The sequence below is a fragment of the Scyliorhinus torazame genome, chromosome 11 (assembly GCF_047496885.1).
Source record: "Scyliorhinus torazame isolate Kashiwa2021f chromosome 11, sScyTor2.1, whole genome shotgun sequence".
NCBI lineage: Eukaryota > Metazoa > Chordata > Chondrichthyes > Carcharhiniformes > Scyliorhinidae > Scyliorhinus > Scyliorhinus torazame.
Window position 1 is genome coordinate 79,302,549 of NC_092717.1, and position 19,286 is coordinate 79,321,834.

The 19,286-nt window shown below is 44.8% G+C and overlaps 1 protein-coding gene and 1 pseudogene across 1 annotated transcript in view; one reads left to right on the forward strand and one right to left on the reverse strand.

The window, feature by feature from the left end:
* csmd3b (CUB and Sushi multiple domains 3b) overlaps positions 1–19,286 on the forward strand; it is a 2,718,576-nt gene that overhangs the window by 1,044,981 nt on the left and 1,654,309 nt on the right. The window contains exon 4 of the mRNA XM_072467431.1: positions 18,182–18,376. Coding sequence (XP_072323532.1) covers positions 18,182–18,376 — 195 coding nt within the window. The remainder of the gene's footprint in view (positions 1–18,181; positions 18,377–19,286) is intronic.
* On the reverse strand, positions 9,294–13,503 carry LOC140386066 (translocon-associated protein subunit alpha-like; annotated as a pseudogene).

The window sequence follows — 19,286 nt, forward strand, 5'->3', positions numbered from 1 at the left end:
ATCACGCTTGACAGATCTACTGGAATTCTTCGAGGATGTAACTAGTCGAAAGTGGATGTGGTCGATTTAGACTTCAAAAAGCTTTTGACAAAGTCACACATGAGGACAGCCCAGGGTCCCAGGTTCGATTCCCAGCTTGGGTCACTGTCTGTGCGGAGCCTGCATGTTCTTCCCCGTGTCTGCGTGGGTTTCCTCCGGGTGCTCCGGTTTCCTCCCACAGTCCAAAGATGTACAGGTTAGGTGGATTGGCCATGATAAATTGCCTTTAATGTCCAGAAAGTTTAGTTGAAGTTACTGGATTAGGGGGATAGGTTGGGCTTAATAGGATGCTCTTTCCATGGGCCGGTGCAGAATCGATGGGCTGAATGGCCTCCTTCTGCACTGTAAATTCTATGATTCTATGAGAGATTAGTGTGTAAAATTGAAGCGAATAGGATTGCGAGTAGTGTATTGAGATGGACAGAAAACTAGTTGGTAGACTGGAAACAAAGAGTAGGAATAAAAGGGTCTTTTTCCAAATGGCAGGTAATGCCTGGTGGAGTACAGGAGGGATATGTGCTAGAACCCCAGCTATTCACAGTATATATTAATGACTTAAATGAGAGAACTCCAAATTTGTAGATGACACAAAGTTGGGTTGTAGGGTGGGTGAGCTGTGAGGAGGATGCCAGAGATGCTTAAAAAAGCTTGGAAGAAATTGAGATACAGTAACCCAACCATTGCGGAAAGAACACGTTGAGTGATTTGGACAAGTTGAGTGAGTGGGCAATTGCAGTAAAATGTGGATAAATGTGAGGTTATCCACTTTGGTCGTCAAATTAGAAAGGCAGATTATTATCTGAATGGAAATAGATTGAGAGAGGGGAAAGTGCAACAAGATCTTGTCCACCAGAAAGTGCAATAAGTCCTTGTACACCAGTTGCTGAAAGTAAACATGCAGGTGCATCGGGTGGTAAAGAAGGCAAATGGTATATCATAGCAAGAAGATTCAAGTACAGGAGCAGAGTTGTCTTGCTGCAATTATACAGAGCCTTTGTGAGACAATACCTGGAATATTTTGTGCAGTTTTGGTCTCCTTATTTGAGGAAGGATGCTCTTGCTATAGAGGGAGTGCAGAGAAGGTTTACCAGAGTGGTTCCTGGGATGGCGGGACTGACGTATGAGGAGAGCTTGAGTTGGTTAGGATTCTATACACTGCAGTTGAGAAGAATGAGGGGGGATCTCATAGAAACTATAACATTCTAACAGGACTAGACAGAGTAGATGCAGGAAGGATGTTACCTGTGGCGAGGGGTGTCTAGAATCAGGGATCACATTGAGGTTCATTGAAGACTGAGATGAGGAGAAATCTCTTCATCCAGAGAGTGATGAGCCTGTGGAATCCTCTGTTTTCAAGAAGGAGCTATATATAGCTCTTGGGGCTAAAAGGCTCAAAGGATATTGGGGAAAGTGGGAACAGGTTATTGAGTTGAATGATCAGCCATGATCATAACGAATGACGTAGGAAGGTCAATGGGAAAAATGGCCTGCTCCAGCTCCTATTCTCTATGTTTCTATTCCTTCTAATTTAGAGAAACATTGTACTTCCTTAAGTAATCTGGGATGTAGATTATCAGGGCCTGGAGATCTATCGGCCTTCAATACCATCAATAGTGCATCATTCTGCCTCTCTCTCTCTTCATCCTATATTTCAATGAGCTCATCCAGTCATAATCAAATTATGTTTTGCTGATGGATTCCATTAATTTCATGCCACCCACAAATTCATCTCAAGTCCTTCCTTCGATGGTTGGATTACTGTATCTCAATTTCTTCCTTTCTTTTTGATGAGAGTGTAAAAGTCATGTTTCTTCAATGCCCATTAGAATTTTTTGCTTTACTTTTTAGTACCTCGAAAAAACCGTTATCAGTTTTTGCCTGTGATGATTCCCACCTTCATCTGTTGAAATGTATGCATATTCATTCCAAAGGTATTTGAAATGTATGCACACTCATTCTCCTCTGATCATCGGTTCAAATGGAAATTCTCACTTTTGCGAACAACCTCCAAAAACATTTAATTTTGTCATGACATCTTTTCATTTCTATAAATCCCAAATCCACCTGAGATCTGAATATTGAAATATTTAAAACCTCACCTTTGGAACTGATACAATGAATGCTTGTCATGAAGTAAGTGGTCCTCTCTCACCTGACACCTCACCTCCTTCTCTGTCACAATGATTTTTATTCCTATTTTGTCAACCCTATTGAGGCCAGTGCTCTCTGAATTTTCCCCTTTCGTCCCTTCTCAGATCCAAATATGTTATTCTTCATTCAACCTCCCTGTGTCAAAATCATAACTTACCATAGCTGCCCAGTGCAAGTCATTATTTTCTGTATTAAACCTGGGACTTTTAAAACACAAATTTGATGTCACCTAATCACAGAACAAAGAACAAAGAAAAGTACAGCACTGGAACAGGCCCTTCAGCCCTCCAAGCCCAAGCCGACCATGCTGCCCGACTAAACTACAATCTTCTACACTTCCTGGGTCCGTATCCCTCTATTCCCATCATATTCATGTATTTGTCAAGATGCTCCTTAAATGTCACTATCGTCCCTGCTTCCACCACCTCCTCCGGCAGCGAGATCAAGGCACCCACTACCCTCTGTGTAAAAGATTTGCCTTGTACATCTACTCTAAACCTAGCCCCTCGCACCTTAAACCTATGCCCCCTAGTAATTGACCTCTCTACCCTGGGCAAAAGCCTCTGACTATCCACTCTGTCTCTGCCCCTCATAATTTTGTAGACCTCTATCAGGTCGCCCCTCAACCTCCGTCGTTCCAGTGAGAACAAACCGAGTTTATTCAACCGCTCTTCATAGCTAATGCCCTCCATACCAGGCAACATTCTGGTAAATCTCTTCTGCACCCTCTCTGAAGCCTCCACATCCTTCTGGTAGTGTGGCGACCAGAATTGAACACTATACTCCAAGTGTGGCCTAACTAAGGTTCTATACAGCTGCAACATGACTTGCCAATTCTTATATTCAATGCCCCGGCCAATGAAGGCAAGCATGCCGTATGCCTTCTTGACTACCTTCTCCACCTATGTTGCCCCTTTCAGTGACCTGTGGACCTGTACACCTAGATCTCTCTGACTTTCAATACTCTTGAGGGTTCTACCATTCACTGTATATTCCGTACCTGCATTAGACCTTCCAAAATGCATTACGTCACATTTGTCCAGATTAAACTCCATCTGCCATCTCTCCGCCCAAGTCTCCAAACAATCTAAATCCTGCTGTATCCTCTGACAGTCCTCATCGCTATCTGCAATTCCACCAACCTTTGTGTCGTCTGCAAACTTACTAATCAGACCAGTTACATTTTCCTCCAAATCATTTATATATACTACAAACAGCAAAGGTCCCAGCACTGATCCGTGTGGAACACCACTAGTCACAGCCCTCCAATTAGAAAAGCATCCTTCCATTACTACTCTCTGCCTTCTGTGACCTAGCCAGTTCTGTATCCACCTTGCCAGCTCACCCCTGATCCCGTGTGACTTCACCTTTTGTTCTAGTCTACCATGAGGGACCTTGTCAAAGGCCTTACTGAAGTCCGTATAGACAACATCCACTGCCCTATCTGCATCAATCATTTTTGTGACCTCTTCGAAAACCTTCACAAAACCATGCTGCCTCTCACTAATACGTCCATTTGCTTCCAAATGGGAGTCGATCCTGTCTCGAAGAATTCTCTCCAGTAATTTCCCTACCACTGTCGTAAGGCTCACCTGCCTGTAGTTCCCTGGATTATCCTTGCTACCCTTCTTAAACAGAGGAACAACATTGGCTATTCTCCAGTCCTCCTGGACATCACCTGACGACAGTGAGGATCCAAAGATTTCTGTCAAGGCCTCAGCAATTTCCTCTCTAGCCTCCTTCAATATTCTGGGGTCGATCCCATCAGGCCCTGGGATTTAACCACCTTAATATTTTTCAAGACGCCCAATACCTCGTCTTTTTGGATCTCAATGTGACCAGGCTATCTACACACCCTTCTCCAGGCTCAACATCCACCAATTCCTTCTCTTTGGTGTATACTGATGCAAAGTATTAATTTAGTACCTCACCCATTTCCTCTGGCTCCACACATAGATTCCCTTGCCTATCCTTCAGTGGGCAAACCCTTTCCCTGGCTACCCTCTTGCTTTTTATGTATGTGTAAAAAGCCTTGGGATTTTCCTTAACCCTATTTGCCAATGACTTTTCGTGACCCCTTCTAGCCCTCCTGACTCCTTGCTTAAGTTCCTTCCTACTTTCCTTATATTCCACACAGGCTTCATCTGTTCCCAGCCTTTTAGCCCTGACAAATGCCTCCTTTTTCTTTTTGACGAGGCCTGCAATATCTCTCGTTATCCAAGGTTCCCGAAAATTGCCGTATTTATCCTTCTTCCTCACAGGAACTTGCCGGTCCTGAATTCCTTTCAACTGACACTTGAAAGCCTCCCACATGTCAGATGTTGATTTATCCTCAAACATCCGCCCCCAATCTAGGTTCCTCAGTTGTTGCCTAATATTGTTATAATTAGCCTTCCCCCAATTTAACACATTCACCCTAGGACCACTCTTACCCTTGTCCACCAGCACTTTAAAACTTACTGAATTGTGGTCACTGTTCCCGAAATGCTCCCCTACTGAAACTTCTACCACCTGGCTGGGCTCATTCCCCAATACCAGGTCCAGGACAGCCCCTTCCCTAGTTGGCCTGTCTGCATATTGTTTTAAGAAGCCCTCCTGGATGCTCCTGACAAACTCTGCCCCGTCTAAGCCCCTGGCACTAAGTGAGTCCCAGTCAATATTGGGGACGTTGAAGTCTCCCATCACAACAACCCTGTTGTTTTTACTCTTTTCCAAAATCTGTCTACCTATCTGCTCCTCTATCTCCCGCTGGCTGGTGGGAGGCCTGTAGTTAAACCCCCAACATTGTGACTGCACCCTTCTTATTCCTGACCTCTACCCATATAGCCTCACTGCCCTCTGAGGTGTCCTCCCGTAGTACAGCTGTGATATTCTCCCTAATCAGTAGCGCAACTCCGCCACCCCTTTTACATCCCCCTCTATCCCGCCTGAAACATCTAAATCCTGGAACGTTCAGCCGCCAATCCTGCCCTTCCCTCAACCAGGTCTCTGTAATGGCTCCTGATCCCTGATCCTCTCGTACAATCTTCAACTCGGCTGATATTCAGCAGAATGTGCATGTACAGCAGTGGAAGATGGATGTGCTATGTTTATTTGATCTGAAGGAAGTTGATGAATGTAGTATGGAGTCATCAGCAGCAGAGTGAATGAGGTTGGGTAATAAGTGTAGGAAGAACATAGTGTGAGTATGCCAAATGTTCTGGGTAAACCTTGAGTTGACAGATGATGAGTCAGAAGAGCAATCAACTACATGACAGATAGAACAAGTTGAAAGGATTCTAACTAGAATTAGTAGCACAGTGGATAGCACTGTTGCTTCACAGCTCTAGGGTCCCAGGTTCGATTCCGAGCTTGGGTCATTGTCTGTGTGGCGTCTGCATGTTTTCCGCATCTCTGCGTGGGTTTCCTCCGGGTGCTGTGGTTTCCTCCCACAAGTCCCGAAAGATGTGCTGTTAGGTGAATTGGACATTCTGAATTCTTCCTCCGTGTACCCGAACAGGTGCGGGCATGTGGCGACTAGGGGCTTTTCACAGTAACTTCATTGCAGTGTTAATGTATGCCTACTTGTGACAATAAAGATTATTATTATTAATAGAAATCTACATTTTAGCTAGTTAAATATGTGTAATGAAAATTACAAAGCAACTTTGAATAGGTTGTTAAATATTAAGGTACTTTGGCTAAAATGATGATCCCATGAGTTTCAATGCCACATTTGCTGTGTGGATTTACTGAATATAAACCACACAGCAAGATTTTTTGTTAGCACCTTGGCAACTGATTTTAATATTGTGTCTTGAGTGACAGACTTCAATTGCTGCTTATAAATTATCCAAGATGGCCACTGGCCACTTTTGAAAAGCTGTTTGTTGAAGGCGGGGAGATGAACGGGGTAGGAGAGTGGGCGAGGGGGGGAGCGTTGGAAATTGCATTTGAAAAAATAGAATCAATTTCCAACACAAAAGGAGACATATTTGGCCATTCGTGATTGTGCTAACTTTCTGGAAAGAAAAATAAATTAGTGCCACTCTCCTGCTCTTCGCCAAAGCACCTACACACCTCGTGAAACCTACAAAGCACCTTCTGGTCTTCCGATCAATGGAAACAATTAATTCCTCTCAGCTTTATCAAAACCCCCTCATAATTTTGAACACGTCTATTAAACTTTCCTTTACCCTTCTGTGCTCTGAGGAAAACAATCCCAACTGAAAACCCTCATTAATTGGACCATTCTAATAAATTTCTTCTGTACTCTCCATAAGTCATTCCTAAGCTCTGGTCATAAAATCTACAATATGGTATGCATATTTAATGTGAATGTTCTGCCACCTTCAAAGATTAGTGCCAATACATCACTTGCTGTCTCCGCCTTTAAAATTGTAACATTTAATTTCTAGTAACTTTGAATCTTAGATTTGAATCCCTACAGTGCAGAAGGAGGCCATTCGGCCCATTCAGTATGCACCAACCCTCAGAAAGAGCACGCTACCTAGGCTTACTCCCGTGCCCATCCCCGTAACCTCACCTAACCTGCACATCTCTGTATAATAGGGGCAGTTTAGCATGGCCAATCCACCTTACCTGTACATACATGGACCGAGGGAAAAAACCGGAGCACCCGGAGAAAACTCACGCAGACACCTGGAGAAAATGCAAATTCCACACAGACACTCACCCAAGACTGGAATTGAACCCCGAGCCCGTGGCACTGTGGGGCAGCAGTGCCACTGCGCCACCCACACTTTTGAGTCCATTTTCCTTCTAAACATTAGAAATGAGGTATAGATTTAACTGTGCCTGGTAGGGTAAAGCCTATAGTTAGATTCATGCTGGACAAAGGTGTTTGCATGTGTGGGAGTTGGTTAAGTTTCAACTGTGTTTCTATTGTGCTTCGTGAGGCCTATGGCATGAAAAATAAATAAAAGCATGTGGGGGTGGAGGGCTGCTTACTAATTGGAGTCCCTTGTAAGGATAAAAAAAAACTTTAAAGTTTTATTTTTACCTGAATTTGGGGCCGTTTGAGACAGGACCTTGGGTAGTGAACATTTCTCAACTCTGCCACAAGAAAGACTGAAGAGGAGCTGCAAAGTGGCAGGCTTCTTAAAGTACAAGTTACAGTCCAGAACCAGGGAATTGGGACCGAAAGAATGTTTGAGATGCCTGGCGTTAATTGATCAGAAACCAAGGTATTGTTCAGAAGAACTTAAGGAAGAGTAAACAAAGTGTTCTGAGTAAAGCGACAATTCCAGTAACCAGGTTTAAAGTGGGACAGCAGCCTCCTTAAGGTAAATCAAATGTCTGATGCTATTTTAACATAAGTCTGGTGTTTAGTGTTGAAGTAAATGTGAAAGCGATTGGTGTGAACTCCTGGACTGGATCCACTGTTAAAAGTGAAGTGAAAGCATTGTTTAAAAGTGTCATTTGGAAAATCTGGACTGGCTTTTGAAATTCAAACCGCTAAGGGAAAGCATGAGAGAAGATTTTAAAATGTGTTTTGGGAGTGGAGTTTGAAAACTCTCAAGTGACAATCATTTGGGGGAACCTGAGGCGACTTTCACAAACATTCCACTTGGTGTTCAGGTTCAGAGTGCAGAGTATATTTTCCTACAGTCATCTGGAATGCTTAATAAGCAGTTTGTTTCAGTGAGACCCTTGTAGAAAGATGTACTTTGTAATCTGTGTTAATCCTAAAACATGTTAAGGTGCCGCCGCAATTCTCCAGAGGTATCCGCAGCTAGAGCCGGGGGCTTTACACTGCGTGCCTATTAGCCTCTCACCAGATGGAGGTTAGGTGGAGGTTTTGCGCCATTTTTCTGTTGTAAAACACCACTGTTCCCAAGCTGGCGTCAGCACTTAAGTGTCAAAATTGGAGAATCCAGCCCCATGATTTCCAGACTCATGGGGCGGGATTCTCCATCCCGCCGCACGGCGCGCCTCCGGGATGCTCGGGGATTTTTTTTTGGGGGGGGCGGTGAAGGGGGGGGAGTGTAATATTCTGCCCAAAGAATAGGAGAAGATGGGAGCCATTTTACCCTCCCCTCATGTTCGTAACACGGGTACACTTTTATCACAAGCCTGAGGCCTGTTGCTGTTCTTTTTGCATTTCCAAGCTTATACCACCTTCAAACTTTAAAATCATGTCCAAAACCTAAATCCAGGTTATTAATATACATCAAAAAAAGCAGTTGTTCTAATACTGACTCTGGCAAATCTACACACGCCCCTTCAGTTTGAAAAAAAAAAGCTCACCGCTATTCCCTTATTTTTATCTTCCAGCCTATTTTACATACACAATGGCACAACCTCTTGAAAAATTATTGGCTTCAATTTTCTTAACAAGCCAACTTGTGACACTCTATCAAATGATTTTTGAAACTCCAGATGATACAATTCAGCATCTTCATAATAGTCCTAATTAGCATTCATTAAACGAACATATTTATAGCAATTCAAATATGCTATTAGAACAATATTACCATACCTTATGTGATTGAAACCATTTGTGTAAATACGTATTATATTTCACTATTAGCCTTGGCATTCTCTTCAGATGCACCTTTCATATTAAAAGCTTTTCAATTACTGAAACTACACAAATTGACAGGAGAAAGACATTTTAACCAGTTTTTACTGATTGAGCCAAGGATTACAAATTAATCTTTAAAAAAAAATTTTAATATGAAAATTATTTAGATTTTTTTTAAAAAGAGAAAAAAGGGGTCAGCAAATCATGCATCCTCTCAGTCTTCCTCTGTAGCAAATCTCGCAGAATGAGTCTCCTGTGCTACACCAGGTGATGAATAACATGGTGCAAAATATTGTCTTACTAGATAGAAGGTTGCCACCAGATTCTTAAAATTTCTGCTGATGTTTTGTGATTTGATTTTCCTTTCAAAGAGGTGGGATTTGTTTTCATGAATGCTAGTTATTCTCCAGAACCGTAACTAGCCCAGGACAAGGGACGGTTTAGACAGTGAGTTGCAAGAAAGAATTTCACAATATTACAGAACACTGAACTCAGTTGTGTCCTCATTTAATGGCTGGTTGCATTTCGAAGAAAGGTCACTGGGTGGTAGTCCAGGGAATTAACCCTGGTTGATTTTTCACTCGTCTGATCCCACAGTTCTCTTCAGTCACTTACAGGGTGCCTTCCTTGAGGAAGTTTTGTTGACTTGGTTTAAAGTTTCTTGATGAATCCAAGTCATGTTTACATTATTGCAGTTAGATGTACCTATCTCTGCTTTAGAAATTGGTCATCACTTTCTATATTCTGATAGGAGATGGGAACCAACTGCAACAAATAAATCAAAACTATTGTGGAGCATGTGTAAGAAGATTATTTCTCTTTTCGCCTATCTTAGCTTAGTTATGATAACTATCTGTTTGAAATCAGCATTATGGAAAATATTTCCATTGGCATCCAGTAAAGGAGGTTCTGTACTTCTCCGAGTGGTTGCCTGCCATTGTTTCAGCAGGATGAAATGAATACTCAAACGTAGCTTGACGTTTGGATTGTACCAATGTCTTCAGCTGTCGAGCTGCAAAAGATTTAGATGTAGAAATGATCATCTTGAGAGTAACAAAATGAGGCATCCAAAGATTCCACAGGAAACCCTTGTTGGTTAAACCAATGAAGAATGTCGTTGGCTGGAAAATATCTTGTCCCTTTACAAACAATATAGTTGTGCCAGAAATAGGAAAAGCATTTGGTTCCCTGGCCATCAAATCATCCTCGTCTTAGGTGGCTCTGCAAATTGTACTATTCTCATCAGCAGCCGAGCTGAAACTAACTCAGCTGAGAAAAAAATTGGGATTGAACTTGGTGCACTGCAACTTGTAACTAATACTTATTTTGTACCTTGGTTAGTAATTGAAAAGAAGGGATCAAATTTTTGTATATTTATGATAGTTCAAGGCATAATTTAACAATAACGTTTTTTTAGTTTGATATACTGATTATCATCAGTAAGTGGCTCAAACAGGGTTCAAGGCTTACATGTTCATCCCTCATGGCACTTTAATTATTATGTTAGATTTCAACTGCTTTTTCAGCAGCATAGGAAATATAATTAGTGAAACTCAAATGGGCAAGATGGTGGCATGAAATTATCGATAGACATTTGCATTTTTAGCATCATCTTTTACTATTTACATCTGCTAAAGCTCTACAGTGTCAATAATGGATGGTTTGAAAACAAATAGTCCGAAACCTTTACTCTATATTTTGGTCCAGTGCAATCATTTCCTCAGAAGGTGTGGCGGAGAGATTTCTCATGCAGTCTTGTGTTTGTCGCCACTGAATCCCTTCAGCAATGGAGGATTTGTGCCATCTGATATTACGTTCTTTAAATCTTTTCTTTTTCAATGTCGTAAAACCGCTGAAAGATTTGAAACACGTCAAACTGCATGAAAGGAATTTATTTAGTCCATCATGCCTGTGTCAGCTCTTTGAATGAATTTACCAATTCATTTCACAGCCTTGCGCTGTCCCATAGCCCTGCATTTATTCTTTAATTTTAAAAAAATATTACAAATCTTGGGCGAAATTCTCCCCCAACGGTGGGATGTCCGCCGACTGGCGCCAAAGCCGGCGCCAATCAGACGGGCATCGCGCCGGCCCAAAGGTGCGGAATGCTCCGCATCTTTGGCGGCCTAGCCCCAACATTGAGGGGCTAGGCCGACGCCGGAGGGATTTCTGCCCCACCAGCTGGCAGAAATGGCGTTTGTTTCCCCGCCAGCTGGCGCGGAAATGCGGCGCATGCGCGGGAGCGTCAGCGGGCGCTGTCAGTTTCCCGCCGCATGCGCGGGAGCGTCAGCGGCCGCTGTCAGTTTCCCGCGCATGCGCAGTGGGGAGAGTCTCTCCGCCTCCGCCATGGTGGAGGCCGTGGCGGAGGCGGAAGGGAAAGAGTGCCCCCACGGCACAGGCCCGCCCGCGGATCAGTGGGCCCCGATTGCAGGCCAGGCCACCGTGGGGGCACCCCCCGGGGTCAGATCACCCCCCCCCAGGACCCCGGAGCCCGCCCACGCCGCCTGGTCCCGCCGGTAAATACCAGGTTTGATTTACGCCGGCGGGACAGGCAATTTCTGGGCGGGACTTTGGCCCATCCGGGCCGGAGAATCCAGCGGGGGGTCCCGCCAACCGGCGCGGCCGGATTCCCGCCCCCGCCCAATCTCCGGGAGCGGAGACTTTGGCGGGGGCGGGATACATGGCAGCCAACGGCCATTCTCCGACCCGGCGGGGGGTCGGAGAATGACGCCCCTTATTTTGAAAGTCACAATTGACTTTACTCCATCATTTCAGGTAGTGCAATCCAAATCATACCAACTCATTACATACAGTTTGTTTTCTTCATGCCATCTCTGGTCCTTTTGACAATTATCTTAAACATGTGTCCTTTACCCTTCTGCCTTCAGAAACATTTTTTTCTTATTGACCCCTCTTTCCAATCTCCCTTTAACCTTCTTAACCAGCATCAGCTTCTCTACTCTCTCAGTCTTTCACCCCTTCACTATACTAGCCCTACTGTAAGGTGTGTTATTTCATCATAAAGGTTAATTGTAGTTTAATTTGGCTGATGCAAATAATTATCTGTGTAGTTCATATCGTGATATTAGCCACACTAATGCATCTTTTTCACTCGGTAGCATTTGGAAGGAAATGTAAGATTGAACCATTAAAGGCTATTTAACCATGCCAACTTGGTGTATAACGTGAACAGGCAGTTAGAATTTCCCCAGAGGCTCTTCTGCCAATGTCCCACTCTCTTCAACTTCAATCTGTTTTGCTGAGAAAACTAAAAAGGCAACTATCAGATTGTAGAATAGATCATTAAGTTCCCATCTCCACAAATGCTGCCTGGCCAGCTGAGCGTTTCCAGAATTTTGTGTTTTTATTTCGAAGTGTCCACAGGAAGTTGCTTTAATATTTCAGTTAACTCTGGTGACATAATCTTGTCTCATGCAATTTTTTTGTCTATTTCACCTGTTGAAAAAAGCCTCTGTTGTGTTTGATCTCTATTTTTGACAAACCAAAACTAAAAAAACAATGTAAATCTAGAACAAGTTAGCTGCAATTTTATGCTAAGTGTTACAATCAGTGACAATGATGAACTCTTCATGACAAATAGTATAAATTTCTGGTAAACTGAGTTTGAACAGTGTCACAATATTTCTCAGTTGCTATGAATCTAGAGGATTAGATGATATTTGTGGATTGGACATTTTGTTTTGAACTCTGGGACAAACATTTTGTTTGAGTTCATAGGATCTAAAGTACTTGCAACATGAATACCAGAAGTTACAATGCACTTCCGAATGGATTGGAAACCCCAGCATAAAACTAAGCAGAATTTGTTCTAAATTGATGGCCTCAGACAAAGCATAACTGGTATGAGAAATGTGGGAAAGTGGAGAAGCCTTGTTTTGCATTTACCCTGAAACTGGGATCTGAAAGGGAAATGTTCTGTTCTCCCGCATGATATTTATTACCTCATAAGTGAGGTAAAATACTCATTTTAGCAGACAAAATGAAATAAGCTGTGTTGTAACCTACACAAGACCCATGGGGTTAGGCCGATTAGGTTCCCCGTGAGTCTCGTGGAGTACGAGCTTCCATGCTGAGGAGCGGAGCTCACTCATCTGCGGGAGAGCAAATCAGGGTATAAAAACCTCAGCCCGTGTGTGGGCTGCCGCAGGTAGTCCCTTCTGAAACTAGTGTACATGCAGTCTACATTCTACTGTAAACAAATCTTTTGTTCCTCATGTCTCCTGCGCGGACGCTCCCGTGAACTCAACAAGCTGCTTATTCAGTCAATTAAATAACGACTGTTCAGTCTCATAAATTAGAACATTGAAAATGGGTCCTGTTCTATGCAAATATTGTATTGCAATTGTATTACATTGGATAATTAACACTGAGCGATTCTGTCCCGAGAGTCATTAAAAGCAAAATATTGTGGATGCTGGAAGTCTGAAATCAAAACAGAAAATGTTGCAAAAACTCAGGAGGTCTGCATTTTGTCAGCATGTTCGGTTTCCTTTTCCCTTTGTCATCTTAACATTGTACAAGTTCTCTTGTTTACAAATAACAACCACAAATTATTTTTTGATAACCATCATGAGAAATTAATTTCTTCAGGGTCACTTACATTTCACAGCTATAACTTTGGTCGAAGCTTTGTTGAAATGTTGTACATGATTCTCCAGCCTCGTTGCCCTCTCGCTCGAGCAAAATGAGGTCGTTGAATAACGGGAGAGGCCAAAAACGAGAACCACGCTATGCACCAGTCTGCGATGCAACCGGCCCGCTGCCATAGGCAAAATCAGGATCTTGCCATAGCGTGGCAAGAAGCCAGTTCTCACCACTTAAGCCTTATTTCCATACAACTAACGGGAGCCACCCCATATCCAACCGCCTGCCATGATTCATCAGCCTCCCCAACAAATGGTTTACTTCTCCACGGGTCTTCGAGTGAATTGATGGTCGCATCAATTTAATCAGCTTAAAATACTACTATGGAATCAGCCCTCAAACCTGACAGACTGGAACTCAATCCACAGGCCGCGGAGGCGAAAGAAATGTTTTCACATTGGCTTCGATGCTTCAAGGCCTATCTCGCCGCGTCGTCTACGCCATCCGTCACTGATGAACAGAAGCTGAGCCTCCTCCACGCACGGATGTGCTATCGCATTTCTGTCCAGCTCGACGAAGCCGCTTCCTATACAGAGGCCCTCGCACTACTCGAACGCCTCTACGTGCGGCCTGTGAACGAGGTCTACGCGCGACACGTCTTCATCACTCGCCGCCAGCGCCCTGGGGAGTCACTAGATGATTACCTACGCGACCTCAAAGCCCTCACGCGCAACTGTAACTACCAGGCCGTTACGGCCACTCAGGACATAGAGCTCGCCATCCGAGACGTTTACGTGGCGGGGGTCCGATCAAACTATGTGAGACAGCGCCTGCTCGAAAAAGGGGCCCAGGACCTGGACGACACGGTAAAACAGGCTACCTCTCTGGAGGTCGGTTTTCAGAGCCTTACTGCGTTCCCGGCCGATCATGCAACCCCCTCGTGGGCCCCCGACCAGAGGCTACCCCAGGCCTGTGCTGCGCGGCTGCCAGCCCAACAAGGGGGCTACCCTGCTATTTCTGCGGCCAGTCCCAACACCCCCGACAGCACTGCCCGGCCCGCAATGCAAACTGCAGCAGCTGTGGGCGACAAAGACATTTCGCCAAGGTCTGCCTGGCCAGGTCTAAGAACTCAAACTCACAGACCCGATCCTCAGACTCACAGGCCCGCAACCCCTCAAGGTGGCAGTGTGTCTGCCGCCTCCACCTCCGCACAACACGTGCGACTCATGGGGGCCGCCATCTTGGATGCCACCTTCCTCACCGCCCGCCACGCTCGACCAACGGGGGCCGCCATCTTGTCCGCCATCTGTTACACCACTCGACGCGTACGACCTACACGTGCAGCCATCGCGGGGCCACCCCAGCACCTTCGATCACGCCGCCGGCTACCCACAACTCAGCGCGGTCACCCTGGCCCAGTTGCGACCTAAGCACCTCCGGAGCTCCATGATGGCCGTCCGGGTTACCGGGTACGAGACACCTTGCTTCTTCGACTCCAGGAGCACAGAGAGCTTCATTCACCCAGACATGGTAAGACTCTCGCTCCCAATATTCCCGTCGCAACAACCCATCTCCATCGCCTCTGGGTCGCACTTGGTGCAAATCCAAGCGTGCACTACTGCAACCCTAGCGATACAGGGCGCTGAGTACGCTAATTTTCAACTATATGTGCTCCCAGACCTCTGTGCTCCTCTCCTTTTGGGACTCGACTTCCAGTGCAACCTCAGGAGCCTAACTCTTAAGTTCGGGGGGCCCCTGCCCCCGCTCACCTCGCGACCCTAAAAATGCAGCCTCGCAACCCTAAAAATCGACCCACCCCCCCTCTTCGCAAACCTCACTGCCGATTGCAAGCCAGTAGCCACCAGAAGCAGGCGGTATAGCAGGCAGGACAGGACGTTCATTAGGTCTGAGGTCCAGCGTCTCTTGCGGGAGGGAGTCATAGAGGCCAGCTATAGCCCCTGGAGAGCTCAGGTGGTGATCATCAAGACCGGGGAAAAGTTCCGGATGGTGGTTGATTACAGCCAGACCATTAACCGGTTTACACAACTCGATGCGTACCCCCTTCCCTGGATTGCAGACATGATAAATCAGATCGCTCACTACCACGTGTTCTCCACGGTGGATCTGAAGTCTGCATACCACCAGCTCCCAATCCACCCGGAGGACCGCCACTACACGGCGTTTGAGGCAGACGGCCGCCTTTTCCATTTCCTCCGGGTCCCCTTTGGCACCACGAACGGGATTTCGGTGTTCCAACGAGCGATGGACCGAATGGCGGACCAGCACGGGCTGCGGGCCAAGTTTCCGTACTTGGACAATGTCACCATCTGCGGCCATGATCAGCAGGACCATGACACCAACCTCCACCGATTTCTCCAAACTGCCCAAAAACTGAACCTCGCCTACAACAAGGAGAAATGCGTTTTCCACACAACCAAGCTAGCCATCCTCGGCTTCGTCATGGAAAACGAGGTCCTAGGGCCCGACCCTGACCGTATGCATCCCCTCCTACAACTCCCTCTCCCTCACTGTCCCAAGGCCCTGAAGATGTGCCTTGGATTTTTCTCCTATTACGCCCAGTTGGTCCCCCAGTATGCGGACAAAGCCCGCCCACTATTTAAGGCCACCCTCTTTCCACTGGCAGCTGAGGCCCGCCAGGCCTTCAACTGCATCAAGGCCGACATTGCCAAAGCCGCGATGCATGCGGTGGACAAGTCCGTCCCCTTCCAGGTGGAGAGCAACGCATCAGAGGTCGCTCACCCTCAACCAAGCAGGCAGACCGGTAGAGTTCTTGTCACACACCCTCACCACCTCTGAAATTCAACACTCCTCGGACGACAAAGAAGCCCAAGCCATCGTGGAAGCCGTGCGGCACTGGAGACACTACCTCGCTGGTAAGAGGTTTACCCTTGTCACCGACCAACGAACAGTTGCCTTCATGTTTGACAATACGCAGCAGGGCAAGATCAAGAATGATAAGATTTTGAGGTGGAGAATCGAACTCTCCACCTATAACTACGATATAGTATATCGTCCTGGGAAGCTCAACAAACCCCCAGATGCCCTGTCCTGCGGCACATGCGCCAGCGCGCAAGATGACCGACTACGGGCTATCCACGATGACCTCTGCCACCCGGGGGTCACCCGGCTCGCCCATTACGTCAAAGCCCGCAACCTTCCCTACTCCATCGAGGAGGTCAGAGCTATAACCAGAGACTGCCAAATCTGTGCGCAGTGTAAACCGCACTCCTATCGACCAGATAAGGCCCACCTGGTAAAGGCATCCCGGCCCTTTGAACGCCTCAGTATCGATTTCAAAGGGCCCCTCCAATAACCGCAACATGTACTTCCTTAACATCATAGATGAGTTCTCCCGCTTCCCGTTTGCCATCCCCTGCCCCGATATGACCACCCCCACTGTCATTAAAGTCCTGCATAATGTCTTCACCCTGTTTGGTTTCCCCAGTTATGTCCACAGCGACAGGGGCTCGTCGTTCATGAGCGACGAACTGCATCAGTACCTGCTGAGTAAGGGCATCGCCTCGAGCAGAACTACTTGTTATAACCCCAGGGGAAATGGGCAGGTGGAGAGGGAGAACGCTACAGTCTGGAAAACTGTCCTACTGACCCTACGGTCCAGGAATCTCCCAGTTACTCACTGGCAGGAGGTTCTCCCTGATACGCTCCATGCTAATAGGTCCCTCCTTTGCACAGCCACAAACCAGACTCCTCATGACCGCTTGATGGTTTTCCCGAGGGGAGCTACCTCAGGGGCCTCGCTTCCGCCCATGGCTCCACCCCTTCAGAGGAAGTATAAGAGCAGCTGACCTGCGGGGCCGCCTTCAGTATTCTACCGGACGCAGGCAGGCACAGTTGTAAGCTGATTAAAACCACGGTTTACTTCTCCACGTGTCTTCGAGTGAATTGATGGTCGCATCAATCATATTTGCAAATAATTTCACAGACCACTCAAATGAGGTTATTGAACTTCTTGCGAAACTGCTTCTCATGTCATCAGGGCTTCACATCTCTCCTTCACAGCTGTTGGTTTCCACCTCCTTTTAAGTGTGTGACTAGAAGGCTTCATGAACTGATACAGGGCACCATTCCTTCCTCACACTGTTATATTATGTGATTGTAATACACCATTACTCTTTGCTTACTCCCAGAATGGTCTGATGGTTGCAGTTCAATGACACTATCAGTCTTCAATTTAAAGCTAATCACATTTAATGAATAACAAATATAAATACTTCTTAGTTCGTTCAATCTTCACAGCTGTAACTGATGATGAAGTAAATCAGAAGAATAACTACACGTTCCAACTAAGTTATATCTCTGCAGTCACTGCACTTGGTCAAACAACAGCATGGTTAGCATTTACTGGACACTGAAATTATTGAAAGGGGCAGGTGGCATGAAGTTGGTGTGCTGACTGCATGGCAATTAACGGGCAAGGATTAACCATGTATCATAAGCCCCATGCCCAAATTTGGGATCTATGAGAAAGGAAGTTGTCCAGGTTAAGATATGAAGTATGGGTATTTGAGTGAGAAAGCAGCATCATTGGCCATCAAAACCGGTGACGTGATGGAAAAAATTACTTTGCAAATTCCATTTGCAATATTTAAAACATAATTCTTATTTTTGCCGACCTAACTGCTAGACATAATGCAGTATAATTTCCTGCAGTTGTTAATGAGTGAAAATGTCCTAGAAAATTTTAAATTTGGGGTCCCACTTATATTTGCACCAATTTAATTGGCTGAAGAAATATATGCCCAAATGTTGGTTAAAGGATTGATCAATTTGGAACATCCAGAGGACTCAATCTTCATTTTGCTTTTCTTTCTTGCATAGAATTACAAAGCAGTACTTGTGGAAACCCTGGTGTACCACATGGAGGCATTGTTCATGGCACAAGCTTTGACGTTGGAGACAAGATCACATACTCCTGTGTGAATGGTTATATCCTCGATGGACATCCTCAGCTCACCTGTTTGGCCAGCTCAGGGAATACTGCATCATGGGATTTTCCTGTTCCTATTTGCAAGGGTAAGTAAAATGAATTTTATGGAGATTTTAATTTATTACTTGAGAAATTATTGTTGTTTATTGCATTTTATGCTGTTTTATTTTCTTACTTTAAATTATTATCCTGTCAGTGCATTAGATTGAAGTAAATCTTTGTCTTACAACCAAAACATTTTGGCAGATGTTGGGGACTTGATCAAAATATGAAATTTGAATCTGGAATCTACGCACCAGATTTTATTGCTGAGAATACATTGCTCTTGTTTTGCACGGGTTGTTTAATTTTATGATGTGATGAATTGTACATATGATATCAGAGACTGTAATTCAGATTTGCCCTTGTCAACAGAACAAAGAAGCACTGAAAATTTAAAAATATTAAAAGCATGTCTTCATGGTCATGAAAGTTTGTTTACTATGATTTGAATATGAACTCCATGACTTGTCTAACTTTGTAAAATAAACTCTAATTTAGATGAGGTTTATAATTTTATTGGTAAGGTATTAATACTGTGATTTCTCATGATTTAAAGGTAAATTCCTGTAATTTCTGAAGGTTATTAAATCGCGTTCATCATGGTGTGTTTGAACGTGATAAGAAGAAATTAAAGAGTTTTAATTTTAGAATCACGAGAGATTTTTAAAGAATTTCCAACTGTGAGGCTCTTGGACATCAAACTGTGGACACATCAAACACGGAGAAATGTCAGAATCAAATTCTTTCCTCATCTATGCAAGTAAATTACTTCAGGGTGGGCGTCGTCAAATTCTTAATTTGCCATTGTATTTTTATTTCAATGAATTATCTCTATAGTCGGAGAGAATATACTGAAACACTTTGCCGAAGTGATATAGTTGTCATTAATGTTTTAGTAATATGTTCCCAGAATAATGAAAAAAGATGAAGAAAGCAAGAGACACAGGCCTAAAT